This window comes from Anopheles coluzzii, chromosome 2 (assembly GCF_943734685.1).
Source record: "Anopheles coluzzii chromosome 2, AcolN3, whole genome shotgun sequence".
Classification (NCBI taxonomy): Eukaryota; Metazoa; Arthropoda; class Insecta; order Diptera; family Culicidae; genus Anopheles; species Anopheles coluzzii.
In genome coordinates this window covers 115,626,243-115,646,789 of record NC_064670.1, presented here as the reverse complement: position 1 = coordinate 115,646,789, position 20,547 = coordinate 115,626,243, and the positions used below count along the sequence as shown (strand labels likewise).

Genomic DNA, 20,547 nt, shown 5'->3' with positions numbered 1-20,547 from the left:
AGAAATTTGTTTTGCAATCCAACTTTTGTTTGCAAACTCTTTTGTGAAAAAAGTGAGTTATCCACTTTTAATATCTTTGAATTCAGCCCAATTGAAGCCAAATTCCGTCTTATATCTAGCATACAGGTAAGTTTTCTTAGCAGCGGAATATGGAATGTTTTCTCACTCTTTATTAGTAATGTAAAATGATTATAAATCTTATACTGGTCTTAAAAACTAAAGCTTATAAAACAAAACTTAAATAAACCATATTTCCTAATGTAGTAACATTTCACTCAACCTTATATCAAAGAATATGAATCTATATTAGACAGGATTAGTTAACTAAGATCTTTGTGTAATATCCTAAAGACAGCAGATATTACTAAATATTTTGAACTCAGCGAAAATAAAACTTGAGACCAACTCTGAGAATCCCGAAACTAAGTATTTTTAAAACAAAAACCTGTTTAAATAGTTTCAAGTAGTACAACCAGAATGTCGGATACTTCTTTCAATAATTTGTAGTAGTATTCCACATTTTATCAAGCTCTACTATTTTTTATTTTATTTTCCTATAGTATTTCGCTTCAATAATTGTGCCAGAATTATTTTTAGACGGTTTAACCATATCAGACTATCTTGATTTATGGTTTAATAAGTCCTGTTACCAAGTGAATTGGCTGTTTTATGTAAATACATGTCGTATAGTTTCGTCAAAACATGGTCGATGATTCCTTTTGGGATTTTTTTGTAGTAGTACATACTTCTAGTTTCATACATAAAACACTTGCCAAGCGTTAAAAATATTATTGATCTTATTAACGATTATTAATTATACAACTTCTCTGCCAAAAAGTATTCCGGAGCAACTGTATTCAGCAAATAGCAAACTACTAACACCACTACCAAATGTCATCAATTAACACTATACCAACAACAAAGGATTCATCGTACATTTGAGTTTTATTCTTCATTTTAAATTAATATCATCGTCGGTATTCATTCCATTTCTGTACAAATAGACATTCTCCGCCAGGTGCAGCGCGTGCCGCCCACTAACAAAGAACGCCATGGTGAAGAAAAGCCTAAAACCCCATTCCACCGGCTCGGTATGATACGAACAGTACATATTGAGTATTACGATCGTCAAGCTCACTGTATCGCCATGCTATGGTTGAGGTGAGGTGAATAGAGCGAAGATGCAAAGCAAAGCTTACCATCGAATGGAAAATACCCCGTTTCGATGAAAGAAATCTATCAAAGCGGTATCGGAGGTGAAATGGGGAACTAGTTCGAAAACCAAATCGCTACATTTCACCGCCAGCACACCGATGCTAAAAACAATCTACACAGTTCATGCAAAACTTAAAATCGTCGTCGCCCAGTATCACCACGCGGCATCAACACACCGCAGACGAGCACAGAAAGCGAGAGCTCGATGATCATGAACTATATACAGGCACACGATCTGGTGGAGTGATGTTCCGGGCTGGTATTCTTCCGTAAGCGGTGGCCGTTTTGAAGGATAGTAGGTGATGATGGATCGCTAAAGCTACGCTCCCGGGCAGGGCGGCCCGAGCAAGGACGTTCCAGAGCGGAAGGATGGATACAGCTACGATAGGGAGGATGAAATAAATATCCACACTGTTGGCAGTGAAGTCAGGCACAGGCAGGTATGGGGAGCACCCGGGCCACGTAGAGTCCTCCCTGGGAGTGGGCAGCTTTAGTTTAGACGCGGTCGATTTTCATCGAGCGAAGCGAGGGTAGCGCTTAGTGGTAGTAAGCCAGAGGGGCGGCGGCCTTGCCGTGGTACTCGACGGTTCCGTGAGCCGGAGCATAGGCGTGCGAGGCGTAGACGGCCGGGGCGGCGTGGCTAGCGTACACAGCCGGGGCAGCGTGGCTGGCGTACACAGCTGGGGCAGCGTGCGAGACGACGGTCTTGGCGACGACAGCCGGGGCGGCGTAGACGGCCGGGGCAGCGTGGCTAGCGTAGACGGCCGGGGCAGCATGGGAAGCATAGACGGCCGGGGCGGCGTGCGAGGCGTAGACGGCCGGGGCGGCGTGGGCAACGACGGCCGGGGCGGCATGGGCCACAACGGTCTTGGCGTGGACAGACGGGGCCGACTTGCTGACGACGGCGTTGAATCCGTTCACATCATCGGCGGTGTAGTCGACGGTGCGCACGGAACCGTCCGGCTCGACGAGGGAGTACTGGCCCTTCACGACATCACCGTCGCGGCTCTCGACCTGCGACTTGACATCTCCGGTCAAACTATCGTGAACACCATAGTTGTAGGAGTATTTGGGGTGAGCCTGCAAAGAAGCGCAACCGGAAACGAATGGTTAATGATCGGTCCGATCGGTGTCCTTCACGGTGCGCATGGGCCTACGGTTTCCGTTGCAAACCATGCCGCCGTAACCATGTTGCAGTAGCTACCGATGGGTGAGGTGTGACTAACATATTCACTCATTAGCATATTATCTTTCGAATGGAATGAGTGAGATGCGTTTGTTATCGAGCCCGATCAAATTTCGGTAGCATTTTCTGCTAAATTTAACGATCGCACCTTTCAAGAAAGATCGAAAGATAAATTTCAACAACCCATTAGTAAGCGATCGTATGGCGATCAATAAAAATGTAACACTCGCTTTTAACCATCAGGCAAGCTTCGTTGACCTCTTGGCACCGGCAGCCATCTGATCGTTATCGGGGTGTATTTTCACCCACCTTTGCTAATGCATCGATCAAATGGATTGATCAACTAGATAGAAAACGCGATCACGGTCACTTGGTTACGCGTTTGTGCCTGACTTGGTTGCAGTAGGCGCAATTGAACGTTCAGCGACGTCGCCAAAAGTGGCAGATGAGTGATCAAGAGATGCAACCATTCATTAGGAATCGTTTTGATGTCACCTTTTAAAGGATTTGTTATGCATTAGCGTTAAGCTGTGTTGTTGTGTGAGTCTACAACTACATGGCTGAAGGTTTTGTTTGAATTCTTGCAACCCTTTTTGCTTGTGCTAATGAAGTACAACCTGCTTTTCAATAAGCGCAAGTGTTTTCTTTTTGTAAAACTTTGAGGATTATTTGGTATTTTAACAAAAGACTTCAAGCGACGAACCTTAAAATTCTTCTAAGCCAATTCTTAAAATCAAGATTCTGTTAAAAAAATCAATGAGCCTTTTTAGGGGTTATGTTATACTATCCACTTTTTTTGCAAAAAAAAACTAATAATTTTGCAAGAAATTTTCAAAACAGTAATTTAATCTTTACACATAAATAAGTAAGAATTTACCAAGCATGAATCGAGACACTAATCCAAAACTTTCAGATTATCCTTTAAAGTCACACCATCTGTCACAATCACTGATCTCTAAAGTTGCCCTAAAAACGAATTACTCACGTAGTAGTCTCCCTGGTATTCAGTGGCGAGCGGAACCACACCGGCGGCGGCAACTCCGAGCACAGCCAGGCACACAAGCGACTGCAATTGGTAAGGAGACGAGAACATGGTGGAGAGATTAGAACACTTCAAGACTCTTCCCACAGGACACTTTGCTTGCACCAAGTACAACAGCTGCTTGGTCGGTTAGCAGAACCGCCCAAAGCGTTCTCCCTCCGCAAAACTGCACCACAATGAAACTCACTTTGAAGAAAGCCATTTTAGATTGGGTTGTTAGGTTGTTTTTAGCAAGCTTTGCTTTGCAACTAGGACGAGTTCTGAACTGCGAATGATATCTAACTGATTTGTGCTGACCGCTTTTATAGTCAACTCCACCCGTGCGTTGGTACGCGCGCTTTCTGCCCAGCCGATGTCCGTGGGGCTTCGGGTAGTGGATTTTGTTGTTGTTCCTCGAGTCCTCCGTTTTGCCGCCGTCACCACCGTCGTCACCGATTCCTCAAACCAAGCGACAAACTTCCCTTTCACTCTCAACGGTTCGCTAGCGCCGTTTCATTCGCCTTCTCTAAACCTTTGCGCTAAACGTGCGAACCGAGCCACAAGCTCTTCAAACCTTGCGTTCTTGCCGGCACAATCGTACGGCACCGTTGATCTTAGCAGGAGATTCCAAGAAACAAGAGTAAGAGAGGGAGACAGAGAGAGAGAGAGAGCGCACGTCGCTTGATCGTCACATCGCCGAAGGAGATAGAGCAATGCGCGTGAGAGTAAGAGAGCTTGTCTAGTAATCGTAATAGTGTCCAACATGCCCAGATGCTGCACGGTGCTCCGAACCGACGAAGGAAGCTAAACCGAAACACTACCGCGTATGCAGCTGGAGCATGTAACGAACGGGGTTTGAAGGGAGGGGGAAGGCAGTGTCATACGAGATACCGTTGACGTGTGACGTCAGGTCGGCTGCTGCGAAAGGGGCTGAACAACGAAAAGCAGCAGAAGGGAGCAAAGCGGTCCATTATTTTACCACTCAATCGATCATTACACGATCGGACTCGTACAAACGAGGTGGACGGCTTGGGAGGGGCAGGCTGGACATTTTTACAGCACACCCTCTTGCACGCTCGCTTTCGGACGCAGTGCCGGATGCGTTTTGCGGTGTTGGTGGAGTTTGACTGAAAGAACAAACAAACGATCGAACCAAAAAGAAGCAACTACTACAATAGCAACAGCAAAAAATCACGCACCAACAAAGCATTCTTGCGAACGAACCATGAAATGAGATGTAGTCCGGTTCGTGGTCCCGCGTGTGGTCTTGGTGGGGTCTGTCAGCCCTAAAACCCGATCCATATCCTCATTCGGCCGATGGGAATGATTTGATTTTTATTAACCCCGCATCGGCCCGGCTCGACCGACGAAGTGCCAGCTGGCCAACCATTCCACACGCTCGTCGAGTGAAGGTCGCGCTGTGGTCCAGGGTGCGAATAAAGTTTTGCCAGCCAATTCTTCCACATTATATTGGTATAATTCGGTACGGCCAACAAAGAATTCTTGCTTGCGGTCTACTGCAAAGGGCTACTCGAAAAAAGGGCAAATGGGCGATCGTGCGGTGCGTCACATCCGGCTGACAAGCAAGACCCGTCGACTGTGGGCTTTAATTGAATTTTTGGTTGAAAATTCCACGCAGCCTTTGCCTCAGTTCCGGGTGTGGTTTTGGGTCAATGGAGAAGCTTTCTTTGCTTCCTGGTTGTCAGGTAAGGTATAATTTACCTACACGAGTTTCTTACGACAAAAAAAATCAATCGTGAGCTAGAATTCCTTTTGACTTGATCAGCAAACAGTTCAATAAAAAAGTATTTTATTGTGATGTTCTTCATTCCTTAAATACACAAGAAAACGTATACTACTTACAACTAAATACACAAAAAAGACGAATCTTTTCATAGCATACCATAGCTGCTATTGCCCTTTATCAAATAAACAGTCTGGCAGGATTTTCTCCCGAGTCATTAAATCTTACTATTTTTGATCGTCCGTTAGAATTGTTCTTTGTTCTGTGCCATAATAGATGAAGAATTTCATAATATTTCACTTTTTTCATGATTCTACAATTCCATTGCTGAAATGCCATTAATCTACAGCTCTGCGATTTCACCATTGCTACAACCTTTGATCCCAAAAGGCTTAATTTAATATCTTTACAACCCAGAACAAACCAAATACAAACAAACGCACGCCGCCACGTCCACGGCTTTATTACCGTTATGATTATTAGCTAACTTGTCATTTTTGTGTGCCTTTTGGCCGCCGCCCAAACTGTCATTGTGGTTAGCTTAATGCGTTTTAAAGCTACTCCGCTCAAATTTTGGATTTTTTTTTACCAGCACCAACAAGCAAAACCACACAAAAGACGTTCGCCTGCCCAGAAAACAAAACAAAAAAAAGCCAACGCAACCTCACCCACAGCACTGCCTGTATAAGGGTGGCTCGGGGAGCGCACAACCACCATCCATTCGTTCAGCTTCACTTCCCGAAACTCGATTTGGGGGGGGGGGGGGGGGTTTGTAGCAGATTGCGAACGCCACTTAGTAGCGAAACATTTAGCAGCCAAAAGATCTGCCAATGAAGCAAACAAAAAAACGAACGCAAAAGCAAAGACAAATGATTCCGAGTGGACGCCCAAACCACACGCCACTACTAAAACCCCCGGAGGGTAGAGCAACATAAAAGATCGCGTTCCGTTGGACACCGGTCGACAGCCCTATCACTAGGGGGCGCGTATGCTGGCACGGAGTAGCATTAAGCAGCGGTATCGGTGTCGAAATGGTTTGCACCGTTGCTCCATGGAAGGGTGAAAGGTTTATGGACCGTGGCGGTGCTGGTGCTGGTGGTGGTGGTGACGAAAGAGCGATCGTACTTTGACGCTTTTCGCGCGTGGTCCACGAGTTCAATGTCAATGGTAAAGTTCTCGGGGGTAGGTTAAAGAGGTTCACCACCGATCCGAGCCTTATGTTGTGGCCGTGTTGGAGCGATCCGTCTTTTTTTTTTTATTTCGCATGCTGTTTGCCCTCGGTTGATCCGCGAACGTTGATCCGAAAGGAGCCGGATTTTACAGCCCCAATGTCAAAGTCACATACACTGTGAGTTGGACCGGGCGGTGCCGCTCTCGGGGAGGGTTCAACAGTCGCCCAAGTACCCGTTAATCCATTTCACCCGTCCCTGCCAGCGGCTGATTGATTCGCAAAGTGGTGCTTCAATTAATGGACGATCGAGGGCTGATCACTAACCGAGCGAAAAGCGGAAGGGGCACGGCAATTGAACAAGTCCCACATGAGCAGATGCAAGCCCTTTTTGCATCGTCTCTCGCATTCTCTCCCTGTCTGTCTCTATTCACGCCCAGCGCCCACCTTTGATCTACAATTACTGATTTATAATGACAGAATCGGCCCAACATTGCCGCAATGTTCGCGATCGAGAGCTATAAACAAACAACCATCGTAGTTGGCAAAGGAAAGAAACATTATGAACATAAACCCTAGCCTAGTGGAAGGATGGCATATCGCAGCGTGTATAATATGTTACTGTTATCTTTTCCTCCTCTGGTAGTGGAAACGTTAAAGCCGCACATACAAACAAGCATGCTTTCTGTCGTTGTTCTAACGGCTCGTTGAAGGTTGCTTCTTGCATTAATTTCTCCTGCTCACACTCGCAACCGGCAAAGCCAACCTTACACTCGATCTTCAAAGCTCTCGTATTAGGTTGCGCATGTTGCATGTGACGTACCCACTCACTTGCGTAGGGAGAATTTCTGTACTAAACTCAACCCATGTTCTGGTACCGTGCCAAACACTGACAGGGAACGAATAATTCAACCTAAATAAATGTGCAACACCCAGCATGTTACCATACCCCGGAACGGTCAAAAGCGATAGCCAAGAGTGTCTTACTGCTCAAACAACTCTTCTCTTTATCGAGTTTATTTGTTCAACGTTTCAATACCTCCTTCCTTCTGTACCTTCAAATGCACACCCTCTCCCACTCCGTGCATACAGCGAACAGAAAAACTGCTCATGAACTTTGCACGTAAGCTACCGTGAGCTACCCCCGCGTTGTGACAAACTTTTGTATTAAGTCTTCCTCCCCTTCACCACACACACACACACCCCCTCACTAATTCCGTGCATTCTCGGCCGGGCGACAAGAATTAATCCCACTGCAAGGTAATGCAATGCGAATGGTGGATTGTGTTGCCTGGTGTCTCCCAAAAAAGGAACCGAGGCGGACGTACGTGAGTCAGCCACTGTTGTACGGTGCATGCGTAACTGCGTAGAAACGGATCTACCCGAAACGAACGCAACATTCAAGATTGATTGATACAGATTTCGGTATCCTGCTCCGTGTAGCAGCAGCAGCAGTAGTAGTATTAAATGGAACCACACGGAAAATCCCCCAAAAACCATTCTATTTTTGCCCGTGAAATAAAACCAAACGAAACCATTCAATCGTCCTACGCATATGCCTATCTCGGAAAACAAGAAGCAAATTTGATTTCCTTTTTCTATCTTATGTAGATCACCTTTTTTGTTTGCAACCCAAAAATCACTTTACAACTTCACCACGTTCTCGTTGCGAGGGGTGGAAAGAATCCAAAAAAGGGGGGGGTGCCCGTTCTCCTCGCATCTTGCCGAAGGAGGAAGTTGTCAAAACCGCTCCCGTACCAAACGATCGCAATTGAGATTACGCTTACACGCTGTGGATGTTCATTGACCCGGATCCCATCGCGACTCCCAAGGTCTGCCTACGATCGGCTCGATCCATATCCCGCGGGACCACAGCCAAAATGACCTTTGCTTTCGTCTACTGTCTACTGCGCTTTTGTGTGGCACTCCAAATTAAGGGATTTTTAGCACGCTGAGCATGAATTATTGCTGCTCAGGCAAGAACCATGGCTCCGCGGCAGCGCAAATGTCATGGCGCGGATCGTTTCGTGCGCGATTGGGATTCTAAATGCGACGTTTATCTTTCCCCGACGCCGAGGTGGACGGCCGAAAGGTGACATTTTGATTTCGTTTCAATTCCTCCTTATCTTTCGGACACGCATCGGGTTTGGGTGCAATTATTGTGCGTCGCTTTATGCTAGCCTTATTTTGCGTTCATTGGAACGTAGCTTTGTTATGGGGATTAAAAAAGAAATAGTAAGGAAACGATTTATCAACGCTGAAACGCACGCAAATTTTATGCTTCAGCATTTGCTTGATTTGATCTTTCTTAATGAGCCTGTGAAGTTTGGGAACGGATTGATTAATCAAATTGTAATGTACATCCGGTGACTTTCAATCACTAAAACCTTTACTGTTTTAGCTATATTTTGTCTTTTATGTAAGACTTTTGTGTATCACTTTCAAGGGGTTCTAATGCTTAATATCTTTTACCTAATTCATATTTTTACTTTGCATTGGACAAAACAAAATCCACGAACTGGGTCATAAAGATAAAGTTTAATGCACCTTTCCAAATAGGAAAAAGCAACTACACTCCATCATGCCCCACACGTCGGCGTTGACCCATCAGCTAAACAACAAACCCCACACCAACCATAAGCTTACGGGGGCGACCAGGCCTGATCCGAACCTCGTCCGACACATCTGGACCGCCTGGTTTACGCTGCCAACGCCGGGAACGGGACTTGGTGTGAACTTTTGCGCCAAGTACAACGGACACCACGCACCGCGGGCTACAAAAACTGCTCGTTCATTAGCATACACAAACATCGCGCCGAGGGGAGACTCATTATTTTGCAATCGATTCCGTCCGACCGCTTCCCACCGCCGGAACTGACTCATACCGAACTGGCGGCGCGATACAGATCTTCAAGTCCCAGACCTTGATCTTACCCCGCTCGGGCTTGTCTAGCTGATTCTGACACACTGCACCGTGTTTGTGATGGTCCGGCTTGCCCGCAGGAACGGTGAGCTCAATCAATCGATATCTCCCCGGGGGTGGCTTGAGTTCTATTTTAAAAGTTTGCCATTTACTGCCAGCTGATTGCGCAATGTGTTCTAGTTTTGTTCTAGCGGTTGGTCAGTTGTAAACGCTTAAAAGTGGCGCGGACGGTTCGCCCTATAGGAGCCTGCACTAATTAAACTTTAATTGTGCGATTTGTTGTACTGCAAGCGAAGCAGCAATTAGCAATACCTGGCCCGGATCTGGCTTAAACATTCAAAGACGTTGCGTTTCATTTAAAATTGTAAAATCATTATCATTTATTTGCTCAGCAAACAGTTTAGCAAGGACGCTGTTTAATGCCCTCTCCTTTTTTTCTCTTCTCAATTTGTTTATGATTAATGTCAGCGTACTTAAAACTTGTCATGCGGAACATTTACAACACGAACCATAACAGCGCGACAGGAGTTCAGCGACACAATGTTGATGGGTTGTTGCTTGGCACCAAAGTTCGCCCGTCCGATCCCGGACACCTTCCGGGCGTAGGTTTGACCGTTGCCGCCTTTTATAAGGTTCACCCCAGCCCCCAAGTCTTATTAAAATGTCAATAACCAGCATTCTGTTGATCGTATCCTACGGGCGCTACCAAGAAGGGAACGAGCCGCCCATTCCTTCCCGACAATGTTCGTTACTTGCTAGCTTTACGACTCCATCAGAACAAGATGACGCTGGAGATAGTCCTTCGTTTGGCCGCTTGCAAATGCTTACCATCGTTCCTTTGCTTTAACCACACTGGGCCAGACTGGTACCGCCCCGTTGGTCGATCGATTTTCATGGCTCGATAATGCCTTTTTTACGAGCTGCTTAAATTATGACCAACTGATAATTCGCTCGGCCACCCTCAAATTTGCCACCCCAAAACACGGTGCTCACAACGGTTGCGGGCGGATTAATCGCCACACTCGCTTTGTGCTGGTCACGGTTTAGCCTTTTTTTTGCACGCGCGCGTGAATCAACATCGACGGTTGCATAATCGGGTGGGCAGTTTTTGCTCTTGCCAGTGGGAGTTGTAGAACGTGCAGGAAAAAAAAACCCAGCCCCAAAAGACCTTGTCGAGGTCGAGGGCCGGTATTTCGAACGGTACTGCCACGATCGGCACGGGTATTTCCCTGGTTTCATTTTGCTTGCGCTTTGCACGCCACGCGGCCGCTAAATTACCTTTAAAGTCCGGCTCGCGTCACCAGGAACGATCGGTGCTGTTGGGGCCGTTGGAACGGGCCTTCCCGCGCTCGCGCCAACGAGCCCATAGGTGGCAGACCATTTGACGGTGGTTTGATGTTTGATTAACTGCAGTTTTTCAAAACAGAACCGTTTACACTAACCGAAACGATCGCCGTTCCCCGGCCAGTTTACGCGGTGGCGAACGGTGGTAATGTTATGAATTTGCAGCCAATTCGTTATCTGCGTACGTGTTGAATGGTTACGGTATGGTGTGCCAATAGGCAATAAGGTAGAGATTGAAAACGACTGTAGGTGATTGGTGTCCTTGCGCTCTGTACAATCGATACTAAAATCGTTCTTTTGATGTGAATTATTTCGCATTGTCTGTTAAAAAAAAGGAAATGCAATCGAATTCAATTTGATTATCTGTTTGATTATAAGGAAAATGCAAATCAAATGTATGTTCACATTAAAATAGAACACAAACATCACAAAACAGTAATAGGAACATGTGTTTACGGGATTTAATGCAAAAACGTAAGCTGAACCAAACATAAATCAAAGGAACGAGGCAACAACAAATAGAAGCGAAAGCAGAGCAATTTAGAAGAGATCTTTTCACTCCAAAGCCCTTTCATTTTCTGTCACCCTTGAGCACAAATACTTTTCCCTCGGTATGCTCTTAATGACTCCATTACTGAACATCAACACCTGCCCCTCGGACATCCACCGCTAATAATACAACATGAGAAAAGGCTTCTATTTTCCCTTCGAAGAGTGCCTTTTACATGAGCTACACATGAAATATGAAGCAAATAGAACCACCCACAGTCCAGTATTAGCTTTCATCACTTAGTTCGCAGAACAGCCGTCGACACACGAGCTGCTAAATGCATCAGAACAAAAGCCTAACCACGGATGACAAATTATTTTGTGCAACATTATCGCCCAGCTTGGTGACAAAGCGCACGGCACAGCTTTTAACTGCAGTGAATGCAGGTTCTACATCCTCGATTAAAGCACACCAAGCGCAAAAGCATTTCAGCAGCAGCAGCAGCAGCAGGAAGGCCGAATACCATACGGGTGGATGATAATGGGCGGAATGATTCAATTACCCTGTACGGTTGGTGAAGTTTCACACGCTCCGTCAAAGCTGTGCACGATGGACGTTCGTTTGCTTTTGCATTGGAAGACACCACAACCGTCGATACGATCGCCATTATATTGCTACTCAGCATCAGGCATACGCCCATGCTGGATGCTGATCGTGTGTATGTTCGAGCCACAACCTAGAGAAGGGCACGACCATTTAGCACTTTGCTCGATCGAGATGGTACCCAACGGGTTCTAGCAATCTGCGTCGTAAATCGACAGATCTCGTTTGACAGAAGGCATCTAGGAAGCGCGTTCCGTTCGGACAGCTTCATTTAGCAGTCATTAGGGAAATGGGCAGCATTATTACAACGGCGCATTGATCAACTGCGCCCGCCGTGCGGATCGAAGGCAATTAAACGGATTTCGCTCGATTGTAAATGGAACCATTTTGGAATGTTTCATTAATTTCGCATACCCATACCAACGTGCGAGGCACACTTTTCAACCAGCTTAGGATAATTATTGTGGTCATAAATTGGACTCACCCCAAGCCGTCGCACAGTTTCGGTGACATACATGAAATTTTCAAAACGGTTTCCAGCGACAACCGATCGACTAAGCTCTATCGTCGCCTGCTAGTATCGATTGTACAATTTTCCACCTCCACCGCACGGGTCCGTATATTGAGTAATGTCAAGGACTCCGGTTCGTGAGACAATTTATTGATCGTTATAAAATAACTACCACCAATAGTGTTCCACACGCTGTTCGAAGCAGCAGTGTACAACACCACCGATCGCTCTCGTTCTTCCACGCTGCAACGGCACAGCCGTGTCGCTTATTTTACGTTCGTCCCTCGACACATGGCCAGGAGATCTCTCGTACGGACGGCAATATCGTTCGACTTTCGCTATGCCGTCTCCGGTTGAAATCAACCGAAACGATCACCAAACCTTCTTCTTCGGGCTTTGGTATGGCTGGTGGTATCGTTAAAAATTAATTATCGATGAAATTTAACCCACACAAAACTGCCCGATCGCCATTCAATGGGCGTCGAACGATGCTCGCTGCAGTCCGCACATAAATTTGACCGTCGTAGATTATGGAAATGCTAGTAAACGTATGAGATTCTCCCATTGTGCTAGATAATTATAAAACGTTTCAAGTTGTGTATAATTTATTTTCAATTCCAATCATTTTCCAACCAAAACACCCCAAAACAACCATTCCCACAGCGGAACTAAACCACATAAACGGAGGTTGGATTATTCAAATTGGATCACTCACTCTATAATGCGATCTCAATGCAAGGCGGCACGCTGGCTCTCTTCCGGTCCATGTTCGGATTATGGCCCAGCTCAATGCATCGCGACGAGGATAACTATCTTGTCAACTGGCCTGGTCGAATTCCATCCATTCGCCAACATTTTACGAGCATGTAAAGCACGCCTCGGCATGCACCCTCATCATGGGGCGCCTATCGTTACGATCGCGTTCGCACGATTGACCGAGGCGATGCGTATGGGGGGGCTTTGGATTTGATGGATTGGTTTCGGTTGCGGTGGAGACATATGTTTTCGTCGGTATTTAAATTTTAAGGGAAATTTAAGATTTATCGCAGCAGCAAAGGTTGCAATGAAGCTGGCGATCGAGCGGTTGTTGTAGACTGTTTGCTTAATTAGTTAGTGATTAATCTGCAAAGCCTTCATTCATCTTCAAAAACATCTTTTTGTATTAAACTTTACAGATATGATTTAAGGTAAATGAAAAGAAGCTCAAAAATATTTGTTCAGTGTATCTGCAGCTACATTCAATGTCATCCAATTGTTCTCATTTTTTAATTGAAAATAAAGCAAAAAATAGGAAAATAAAGGATATTTTTAATGCCGAAGATGATGACGATAAATTCCACCTCTTACCCCAATACAGATTTGCGAAGGATGGAAGTGTCTTTAAAGTAATATTACTCTAAAGGTTAGTATAAAGAAGAAAGTTAAAGCAAGTAGTGACAGTTGATAACACTCATCAGAACAAATAGAGTCATTCACACCTCCACGACGATCAACATAGTTCCAACACGCAAAACGGGTCTAGCTTCATCGAATTCAATAGCATTCCCTAGCATACATTTCTCGGAGCAAACCTGCCAACTCGGAAACTCGCCAAGCACCAATTAATAAATCTGGCGTACCTATTATCAGGACACAACTGTGACTTGTACATGACTAGCTCCACTGGTACCAACGACTGGTTCCAGGGCACTTCATGCCTTCCGAAGCAGAAGAACCTAATGTATCTGGAATTGGCCACTTACTATCAAAGAGTGATTCTTGTTGTGACCTCTCAGACATAATGATACATTAATTAAAAAAAAAAGATAAGACTTGTCTCATAATCTCATCCTAAATTTTAAATATTATTTGAAATAGAATGTATAAACGGCTTTTATTTTCCAGACAAATTAAAAGCACGACCAGACAAACCCCGTGAACCGGAATGAATTGCTTAACATTCACACTTTTTTGCATAGAATACCACAAGGTACGGAAAATGTTCTTAATTATAAATTACAAGCAGTTCTTCCATAGATTTCATTATCACTTCTTTGAATGCTCAAAGACACATGCATTAAAATGGAATTAAATTCTAGCTTGTTCTAGACAGTTCCCATGTTTTATATGCTAACTCGATTAACTTAATATTTATTTATTTATTTCTCATTTTTTTGGTACCTCCTCCAAATCCATTTATTCAACCGAGTCCGCAAATAGAAAGTACGGAATTCGTTCGCTACGCTAGCGTGCTACACCATCTCGTTTTTTTTTCTGTTCACATCCAATCCGAGACCTTGGACGGCCTTGACGCCGCGCACTACCGTGTACCCCGCGTGCACACAGCCGGCACACTCGCTTCACCTTTGACGTCGCGCTCCGGTTGACCGGTTCGGGCGTAATTTTTCAAAACTGTTGCCACCGTCAGTGGGCTAGCGGTTGCGCGGGCCTTTATGCTATCGCCGGCACGGCTCATGTAAAACCAAATCACTTCCAGCATCGGGCAAAAACACCGCCCGTCCTGGAACTCGTTTCTCTATCAACCAGTGATGGTGGGGGACGGGGGGTTCGTTTCGGGACGGCAAAGTGCCCTCGATTTACACCCTGCCTTCTGCCATCTCCAGATCAGACGGCATAGAAACAGGGCCAAAGGGCTACCGTTCAAGTGGAACCGTTTTTTTCTTTTCTTTCTGGTGCGTTTATTTCCACACTGCTTGACGATGATGATAGTGATACCGAGGGGGAGGGTCGGTACGGTGTATTTTTATCGTCACGTACGGTCAAACCAGCTAACAAGACTTGTTTTATTTTACGTTACGCGATGCAGAGTGCGGGAATCAAAACGGCTCCAAACAATCGGCACAATCATCTATCGGGAAAAGGGCTCGTTGCTGTGTGTGCGTGTGTTTCGGGGCTGTCTTGTTGTTACGTCGCATAAGGTCAGTAGGTGACCAGCAACAGCTGCAGCAACAAAGCAGCTGCAGGGCAGCGTGTAGTCCCCCCCTTTACCATGGCAGTCAAACTGAAGCCATCGACAGCTCGGTTCTGGTTGGGTCAATCACACGGGCCCCCGTACGGGCAGGTACTACTGCAACCTAATCGTTGCGCCAGTATCAAATAAACGGAACGGTAACCGAATCGCAACGGCGCATTGACACCGCACCGAATGCAATTATGAGAAGGGCTGCGCGCCCCGGCCGAAATCGAAAGCGAATGGGTGCAGGATTGTGCTGTCGGCTCCAACCGGGCAGAGAGTAAAAGGGCCCAAGCGCGTGCGAAGCGGTACACTGTTGGTCCTTGATCGTAAGTGTCAAGTCAGCGTGGCTGAACAAATTGTGATACAAGAAAAACCTCACGCGTCACGCCAAACGCGTGTTGGGCAATTTCGGTGATGAGGATGCATTGGTTTCGGATGGTGGTGCACTGATGGTGCGGGAGGCTGCGGCAACAAGCGGGTCGCTGGCGAGATTGTTTAGCAAGGACGGAATGGTAAATGACAGAGATAGGTAACTCGTTTACCAGACCGAAACTACTTTTCGAATGAGTTTAGAAGACAATTACAAAGCCAATTAGCAGCTGATTAATCACTGATGTTGACCTCTTGTTATTGCTTAATAATGCAGGCGTGTCATTATAATGAAATTCATACAAACCTATTCCTAACCTATAGTGACTGTGAAATCATTATTTTATGCCACATTCATAGGATTTAAAATCTAAATATTCAATTGCAAGATGTAAAGTTTATACAAAGCATATAAAATGTACTAAATGGGTTATAGAACTTCATCACATCTGCACCAAAAGCTCCTTCAATGGCATGGCACAAAACGGTTCCTAATTATTCTCAATTAATTGTATTATCTATTGCTTCACCCTACGTTGCCAAACAGTGCTCTAATGATTTCTTGATTATCCTGCTGTTCATTGCCAGTTTCCTTGAACAGAATGAAGCTCAATGCTGCTCAATGCTCCTAAATGAACTACATTCAACTGGACCGGCCTCGTAAGTGGTGGCAACTTGCCCCACACCCGCCAAGGACGTTGCCGTCACCCAAACGACTCCTAACACAAGCCGATGGAAGGAAGGAATACAGAAGAAAAAAAAACATGTGCTCTAATCACACTTTGTTCGCAGACAATTTACATACATCTGAATTCAATTCCAACGTTGCCGTGTGACGGGGTGTAGTAATAAAGTGCAATTGAAGGAAGGAATAGAATAAAAAAAAACTACACCAAACAACCACCACCACATGTCGATACATTTTCTCATGCTCCTAAAGGGTGGCTTAGCACCGCGAAACGGTATAATTACATTAACCACACCGTGCACCGCGGTGGCTGGGCGACCCGGCTCGTATAGCGGTGCGACACGTCACCGGCAGCGATCGGCTACCAGAAGCGGAATAAGGAACCACTAGTAGAGCCCGCCCTAGACCAACGCGCCAAAAGAACTCGTTCCCAATGGACGCGACGCGAGTACCTGCAATTATCTTGGGGGCATTTGCGTGGCTTAGCGATCGCGAATCGATCATGCGACCGGTTGATCGATTCTCGGCTTACCGCTTTCCGAGATGACTCAAGCACGAGAGTCGTTCGATCGAGATCGAGCAGAGGTAGTATACCGACAAAGGGCCGTCGGAGGGTTCGTGATCTGGAGCGCAGGGTTTTCGCACGAATCTCCGTGATCTTGTCGGTGGTGACCTTCGCGTTCGTATTACTTCACGAGTACCGGACCGATTGTTTCTATTTACGGGAACTGGGTTACGGTTGCCGGGGCGAGTCGCCTGGATCCGGTTTCACTTTCGTTTCACCATGCCGTTGGGGCTCGTTTGGGATTTCATTCAGCTTCCCGATGGGAACGGAATCATTAACCTATAGCTCTTGGGTAACCGAGAGAGAGAGAGAGAGAGAGGGGAACGCCTGTCCTGTGGGCGGTGACGCGTGAGAAACAGAGATGAATAATTGATTACATTTTATATCGAGACCCCGGGGAGAACCACGGGTACTTATGTCATAAGACCGACTAGCAGGTAATGGTCATTCCCCACGAATGATTGAAAGATATTCTGATCCTGCGCGTTGATCGTTCTTCGATTAACATTTGCTGATCCCGGTGCGAGTAGGTCAGGTTCCCAGTGCTACGCGTCTACTATGTAGATTCAAGCCCGATCTTTATGTCTTTTTAATTAATTTGTCCATTCTTTTACATTCATGATGGTTTATGAAAGCTCTGCCCTGACGGTCATCGCTAAAGATTAGATCCTAATTACACCACCCGTAATCTAACCGGCAAACAAACCTTCCAGCCTTCGAACGCAGCTACCGGCGTGACAATATACAAAAAAGCCTCAAATTTTACGATCAATTAAGAACAACCAAACAACGACCATTCGTGCTGTTCGTGCCACCCAGTTCCTGGCAAGCGCGCTAGCGCCCGTTCCATTAATGGCATTGTAGACACACTATATTTCAGCAATTAGTTAGCGCGCGGGCTTTGAATACCACGCCGTATCGGTAGCGCCCGCGCTCGGGATGATGGCGTAAAAATTAATTAAAATCGCTTCTCAAACCTCCATTGGACTGGAGCTGTGGAACATTAGAAGCAGTGCCTTTGTTTCACATTCCCTTTCGCAACAGTGCTTCGCTACGCTCGTTTGGTACGACCTTTTAAACAATCATCCTCCCTCCTGTAGCTGCTGTGGCTGCTTCACTGCTGAAAGTTTGGCAAGAATTTTTGGCAACCCGTAGCGTTGAGTTGGATTGGGCTGAAGAAGGGATTAGAATTGGGTTTTTTTTGTGTTTGACTACTGCGGGCAAGCGAAACTTCCGCCTCGTGTCACGCCATGCGCCCAGTACGATCAATCGCTGCCATCAATAGGATGTCAACTTGTTGATGGTGCTTGTTAGTGCCTCCGAATACGTTCGTCGCTTGATTTTGCATTTAAATCATTCGTTTAAGTCTAACATCAATCAACACGGGTTGGTAGTTGTATGTGCGTATAGCAAACCAAATCGTTGGTAGCAATCTTTCCTTCAACTATGCGAAAGAAACAATCAAAGCAAGTAATAAAAAAATTCCATAATTTGGCATAAAATCATCGTTTTCTTGAAATCGAAATTCTGCGCCCGCTTGCTGCCTTTTGCGGTCTATTCTACTGCGACCACCGCCGAATCCGCTAATGGATTGAATTGCTTTGTTCATTCAATTCCATCCGCTTGAGCCCGCTTACCACCGGTCGCAGGGACGGAAGTGACGAAGCGATCCAACGAATGCTACATAAGCGCCTTTACCCACCAAACCACCACCAACGGGCTGGGGCCGTGCAAAGTCGAGGAGTCGCGTTTTGTTACCACATCAGCCGCTACACAAGCGACCTTGAATGTTAGGTGTGTCGTCGTCTAATTTAATGGCGCCCACTCGAGTAATGGCACTGTACTGTTATTACTCGCGGGCTGACTTTCAGCATCCGTTCGTCGCCTGGTCGTCGGGAGAGAAATCAGATTCTCGTTACCCGTAACTGTATCAGACGGTGTGGGGTGTGGATTACTGGGAGAAAAGGAAGGGAAGAATTGTTGGATGGCGTGATCTGATCATTCACGATCGCTATTATGTTTTGCAGCCCCAAAAAGGAATGGGAAGTGTTTGAACAAGCGGAAATGAGCTGTAGTAGAAGTTCATGATCGTTCGGGGATTTGATACAAATGGAGTTTTTTTAAATAAAAAGCATTAGATGTTTTATTAAAAACATAATGTTACAAAAAAAACTCGAGAACATGTGTAATCTGCAGTATCAATACTATTCAAAATAATTTTTTGCCAGTGATTGTTGGTTTAATAGAATCAAACTACCCTTTCTTTTAATTGCCCATAAAACGAGGAATGCACCTATCCAAATAATCTATTGCTACGTTTGAAAGATATTACAACACAACAAACAAAGGTCACTTGCATCTATCTCCCAGATACCGACCTTCAAATCGGTTCGTTTTTACCGGCGGCTGGGTACAAACCAGAGGCACTAAAATAATAATTTATTATGCAACGGAGAAGTAGATTGACCGCTTCAAGCTTCCAGTTTACCTTCACACCGAACCGTCATCCTGGTTCGCCGCCCTCAAAACACCACCAATCTTTCATCACGCGCCCGCTCCCGAAAGTGCGTGTTAAACTTTCACGCCTCATTTCAGTTGACAGATTATTATCCGTTCAAATTCGCCCACCCACACAGGACACACGCACAATAAAAACACTTTAAAGCCCGTAAAACGAAAACACGATAATCCGATAGCGGGAGTGTTGTGGGCCCGCGTACTATCCGTATCCATTCAAGAGGTGACGCATTTTTGTTTTGTTTTTTTTTTTGCACTCCTTGCGCCCATTTCCTTGATCTGCTTTCCAGCCTCAATGGCAGTGCGCGTCCACTGGCCGGCATTCCACTAGCACACAGCGCTCCGCACACTACCGAAGGTCAGCCACATATCGGCAAACATATGGCCACGTGGCTCTGAAGGCCGCAGTCTGGCAACCTGACACAACGAGGAAAGCATTCCAAGCGGCCGCCAGTGCAGTGTGACGTTTGTGGTGGCGGAGCGTTCTTCGTTAGCATGTGCTCAAGGAAACACTGGCCGGCGTGGGGCCCTAGCACTAGTGACGATATAAAGTTATTAATTAAGCTAAAATCAAACGCGCGGAAAGCCGCTAAAGGTAAGGTTAAATTAGCCAAAGTACAACCACTAGCACTGTGTCCAACAAACGTGATGTGTTTGTTGCATTCGACGGTTGCATGTACATCGGGGCACGTTGGGTTTAAGAGCAAGGTATTCCGCCCGATATCTGCGACTGCTAATTGATGCAGGCAGTGTGGTGAAAAACTAACGAATCAAAACCGGTGAGCATGATTGATGCGAGGCCGTCCGCAAGCCGGTGAGATAAGGCTTAAAATCGATTGAATTGACATGTGATGATTACTGGTATTTTACAGTATTTTATAGTATTTATCTATGTTTTAAAGCATTCTATGTAATTTAGCAGACATTTTTGAGATTTTATCACTTCATTCAGTGAAAAAAATGATCAAACTACAATTCATGTAATATTAAAACATCATTTATTATTGTTAGTTGCAAAGATAATTTGTAATGAATACATCAATTGAAATAAAAGATTCATACAATTGCAAAAAACAACCATCAAATCTGACTGCTGGGTGTGTTTATTTCTTACTCTTTGACTCCTTGCAGCACATGGACCGCTGACGACGTGACCATGCAGCTCACAACACCTCTGTCCACTTCCTTCATCGTGTGAATGGAATGCGCACAGTACGCGAGACAGTTAAATATGTCTCGTAAAACAT

At 45.6% G+C, this 20,547-nt stretch overlaps 1 protein-coding gene across 1 annotated transcript; it reads right to left on the bottom strand.

Annotated features, from left to right (window-relative positions):
- Nucleotides 1-926: 926 nt before the first annotated feature.
- Nucleotides 927-3,760, bottom strand: LOC120950169 (cuticle protein 8). Its single transcript, XM_040367982.2, has 3 exons — nt 3,631-3,760; nt 3,387-3,467; nt 927-2,295 (listed from the first exon to the last, which is right to left on the bottom strand). Exons 1-3 carry the CDS (start codon nt 3,643-3,645, stop codon nt 1,753-1,755), a joined length of 639 nt encoding a protein of 212 aa, XP_040223916.2. The 5' UTR covers nt 3,646-3,760; the 3' UTR covers nt 927-1,752.
- Nucleotides 3,761-20,547: the final 16,787 nt, after the last annotated feature.